We start from the raw sequence: 4,695 nt of genomic DNA on the forward strand, positions 1-4,695 counted from the left end.
AGTCGGAAGACTCCAATACCGAATTAGTTTGTGAAATTGAACCTCAGGGATCTCTAATGGTCGGTTCTTTATCATTTCTTTCTTTGTGTTGTACTTCAAGAAATTTTTCTTTTTTATTTTGCCTTTGTATTTTTTCCATGCACGACAAAATCCCTTCATTACCCACGGCTTTGAAGTTATTGGAAGAATGAATTTCTGCTAAACAAGACAACAAATTAGAATGTCAAAGGTTAGCATAAATAAAGTAACAAATAAATTAAAAAAAAATTATCTATAATGCTATATTTACATACATTGGAATACTCCAACATGTCCTCTTTGAGGTTTTTAGGCACACCATGCCAACTAGTATATAGCAAAGTCACAAAACGAGAATTTCTAACTGTTGTGTCCAAAAGTTGGTTGAGGTTAGATACGACCTCCTTGGTCGGACCTATAGGCTGCCCTCCAAAAAATTCCACCTCCCGTCGATCATTAAAATCAGTGGCATGAAGCTTTTTGCACATAGTCTTTTCACGAGTTTTCTTCTTTATTCTGCCTAAGTCCGATTAAAATAATAAAATTTTAACTCAAATCAATTTAGAAGTAATACAATGACAATAAGGTAAAACAAGAAAAGCACCTTCATTACTAGCTTGTCCTCCGTTACCCTCATCATTTGCAGCATCATCAAGCTCGTCTTCCTCATCTTTTTCATCTTCTTCATCTTCCAAATTTATCCCATGTACCTTAAAATACATGTCAAGACTCATTTCTTTTTTCGTTGAACTTGCACTTAGCTCGCTTGTATCTTCTTCCTCATCATCAGAACTTAAATCATTTTGTTCCATTGTATCAGCTTCAACAGTCCTTTGATTCCCAGTTTTGGAGGTCTTTTTAGCTTGAAACATTGTCCCGTTCCCATTACGTTCACATTCTTGAAAAGTGACGTTGGTTGGACCTTTTTTTTCTTCTTTGGAGTCCTAGCTTGCTCTTCAAGGGCATCTTCCACGATTGTGATGGGTTGGTTTCTTGTTTGATCTTTTGGGTCTTGAGCTTGGAAGCTAGCCTTCTTATTTTCAGCCATGATCTTTTCTCTTTTAATATTGTATTATTGTAGTAATTCGGCACTTGACCTCACTTGTGTAACCTCAAAGGAATTCTTTTTTTTGGACTTTTTCTTTTCATTTTTTGTGCTAAGGTACTTATCCATTTTCTTTTAGTGATCTCTCCTTTCTCCATTCTGCATACACAAAAGAGTTGCAATGAAAAAAATGTTATTTTATGAATAATTAAATGAACATAATCAACATAAACGAGTAATTAAATAAGCAAAATAACTAAAAAAATGAGACGTTTAGAATTCTACCAAAATAGCATTACATGAAAACATGTCAAGATGTTTCAGAATTAGAATCCTCCATGTACTCGTATTCGCTTTCCTAATCTTCCTCACCACGTTGTTTGGCAAACATATTTGGAGCCATATCTATAATGGTTGCTCATAGATCATTCCTCACTAGATCAACTTTGCCATTGTCATTTGGGAGACCGGGAATCACTTCAGGTTCACATGGCTCCCTTGCATATATTATGGGGGAATCAGACTCAAGGTCATCACTTATCCTAAATAAATCTCTTGGAATTGTTTTCATAACATAGTGTTTGTCACTCACATATGGGTCTTGCACATAAAAGCATTGGTTTACTTGGGATGCTAGCACAAATGGTTCTTCTTGGTAGCATTTTTTACTGAAATACACATATGAGAGACCAAAGTTATCTTTTGCAACTGTATACCACTCACACTTAAACAGGACTACCTTAAATTGGCCATAATAGTCTAATTCAAACATATCAACTATTCTACCATAGTAGGTTACTTTTGCTTCGATTGGGTTCTTATCTTTCACAGTAGCAAAACTAGGAGTCAATGCCTCCAATGTGACACCACTATTTTGGGTTTTACGTCTCGCATCATGGTGCCTTATATGGAACCTATACCCATTGATAACATAACCTGAAAATCTTTTTGCAACTCTATTTGGACCTCTAGCCAACCCTTTTACCCAACCAGGCACATCATTTTTCATGGCACCAGTTTTAAACCATTCTGAGAACTGTTGACTATGGTATTTGGCTTTCTCCCACTTTGTTCTTCGTGGATTGTTATCATTTACTGCCTCCTCATGCTCTCTGAAGATCAAATATTCATATTCTTATTTGTTAGTAGGGTAAAATATTATGATTGAGGTCTACAAAATGACAATGAATCAAACAAAATACCTCATGTAGACTTCGATCTTATCACAATTGTTTAGGATGTATGTATGACCTTGTATTTCTGATTTTTCATCTAACATGAACAAATCTCCCATTTTTCCACCCAAAGAACATCCTTTGCTTGGAAACAAACTAGGAGTTCGCAGCTCATTTGAAACACACTCATCATTGTTTCGAGGGACTCTGTTGAATCTTGTCTGGACATCTTCATGCAAATATCTTGAGCAAAAATTAATACACTCATTCGCCAAATATCCTTCGGCAATGGATCCTTCTAGACGACTTCTGTTATGAACATACAATTTTAGTGTGCACATATATCGTTCAACAGGGTACATCCAACGATATTGAACTAGACCACCTAACCTCACTTCATTTGCCAAATGGATAGGCAAGTGCACCATTATGTCAAAAAAGCTTGGAGGAAAAATACTCTCCAATTGGCATAATGTCTCAGCAATCTCTGCTTCTAAGTTAACTACCTTATCTAGGCTAATTACCTTCTGACATATCCGGCGAAAAAATGAACATAATCAAACTAAAGCGATGGCAACATGGTCAGGAAGTATGCTCTTGATTGGTACTTGCAACAAGTAATGTAACATGAAATGAGCATCATGGGTCTTGTAACCAGAAATATTTTTTCTGTTTGCTGCACACATCGAGCGATATTGGAAGCACTGCCGTCTGGTAATTTTACCCCTTTTAACACACTACAAAAGATTGTTTTCTCTACTGCAGTCATTGAGAAGCATGCCTTTGCTAACTTAGTTCTTTTACGATTATCTGTATCTTTTGGTTGAAGGTTTTTCCTGATACCCATGTCTTTAAGGTCAAAATGCGCAGCTGCATGATCTTTTGTCTTTCCAGAAATATCCAAAAGAGTTTCAATTATGCTATCAACTATATTCTTCTCTATGTGCATGACATCAAGGTTGTGTCTAAACATGTTGAACTTCCAATATGGTAAATAAAAAAAGATTGACCGCTTTTTCCAATTTGAAATGCCATTCTTTGATCTCCTTTGCTTCTTCCCAAAAGAATTATCTACCCCTTGCAATATATCAAATACAGTTGTTATATCTAACAACTACGATGGAGACCTACATTCAATTTTCCCATTGAAAGATCTTTTATTATGTCTCCATGGATGATTCATGGGTAAAAACCTTCGATGATCCATATAAACAGTCTTGTGGCTATGTTTCAGATATATAGAAGAAGTCTCATCCTTACAACATGAACAAGCCAATTTTTCTTTTGTACTCCACCTAGATAACATAGCATACGCAAGGAAGTCGTTAATTATCCATAAAAGATATGCTCTCATGTTGAATGTTTTGTTCTCTTTGGAATCATATGTTTCGACACCTAACTCCCACAGTTCTTTTAATTCTTCAATTAGTGGTTGAAGAAATACATCAATATCATTTCCCGATGATTGTGGGCCAGGAATGAATAAAGAGAGCATAAAATAATCAGGCTTCATACTCATCCAAGGGGGTAGATTATACACCATTAGAACAACAGGCCATGTACTATGTGTACTACTCAAAGTTCGAAACGGATTGAATCCGTCGCTTGCTAAGCCAAGTCTCATATTATGAGGCTCCTTTGCAAAATCTTCATGTTGACTGTCAAATGCTTTCCAAGATTCACCATCGGCAGGATGCCTTAAGAACCCATCTTTAACATATTCATTATGATGCCAAGACATAGCTTCAACCGTCCTTGTGCACATAAAAAGCCTTTGAAGTCTGGGAATCAGGGGAAAATGCCTTAGAGTTTTTGCAGAAACTTTACGAGACTTTTTAGATGAGGTAGCGTCGTCCTCTTCTACATGATGCTCAATTTAACGGGATGTTCCACAGACATGGCAAGATGAGTCATTCTCATGCCCGTTCTGATACAACATGCAGTCATTGCGACATGCATCGATCTTTTGGTAGTCAAGACCCAAATTCTTCACCATATTCTTAGTTTTATCAAAAGAAGTAGGAATATTCAAATGTGGCATTCCTTCTTTCAATAATTCTAAGAGAGAAGTGAATGACGCATTACTCCAACCATGCAAGCATTTTAACAAGTAAAGACGGATGATAAAGGATAATCTTGTGAATCCTTTACATCTGGGGTATAGTTCTTGGCTTGTCTTGTCTACCAATTTATAAAATTCTTTTGCACCATCGTTAGGCCCCATGTTATGTCCATCAACTTGTATAGTATCTCTGAATCTATCACGTAACAACTCATCAATGTTATCATTGCAGTTATATTCCTCATCTGTGTCACTGTCAACATCCATAGCAACAAGGGATTCCCCATGATTAAACCACCGCCTATAACCTTTTACGAATCCATTGCATATTAGATGGTCATACACGATATCTCTCCTTAACTAAAGTCTATTACAACACTTTGCACATGGGCACT

General features: G+C 36.4%; 1 protein-coding gene across 1 annotated transcript; it reads right to left on the reverse strand.

Moving 5' to 3' along the window:
* Window positions 1,482-3,979, reverse strand: LOC107607618. Its single transcript, XM_016309548.1, has 4 exons — window positions 3,432-3,979; window positions 3,020-3,203; window positions 2,266-2,765; window positions 1,482-2,175 (listed from the first exon to the last, which is right to left on the reverse strand). Exons 1-4 carry the CDS (start codon window positions 3,977-3,979, stop codon window positions 1,482-1,484), a joined length of 1,926 nt encoding a protein of 641 aa, XP_016165034.1.

This window comes from Arachis ipaensis, chromosome B07 (assembly GCF_000816755.2).
Source record: "Arachis ipaensis cultivar K30076 chromosome B07, Araip1.1, whole genome shotgun sequence".
Taxonomy (NCBI): Eukaryota; Viridiplantae; Streptophyta; class Magnoliopsida; order Fabales; family Fabaceae; genus Arachis; species Arachis ipaensis.

Excerpts from the sequence above, each read along its gene's own strand:
- LOC107607618 (XM_016309548.1), bottom strand. The coding sequence starts at position 3,979 with ATGTCTTGGCATCATAATGAATATGTTAAAGATGGGTTCTTAAGGCAT. Across the intron at positions 3,204-3,431 it reads GTTTATATGGATCATCGAAG|ACACAACCTTGATGTCATGC; the intron begins GTTTTTACCCAT and ends CAACATGTTTAG. Across the intron at positions 2,176-2,265 it reads AAGATCGAAGTCTACATGAG|AGAGCATGAGGAGGCAGTAA; the intron begins GTATTTTGTTTG and ends TTTGATCTTCAG.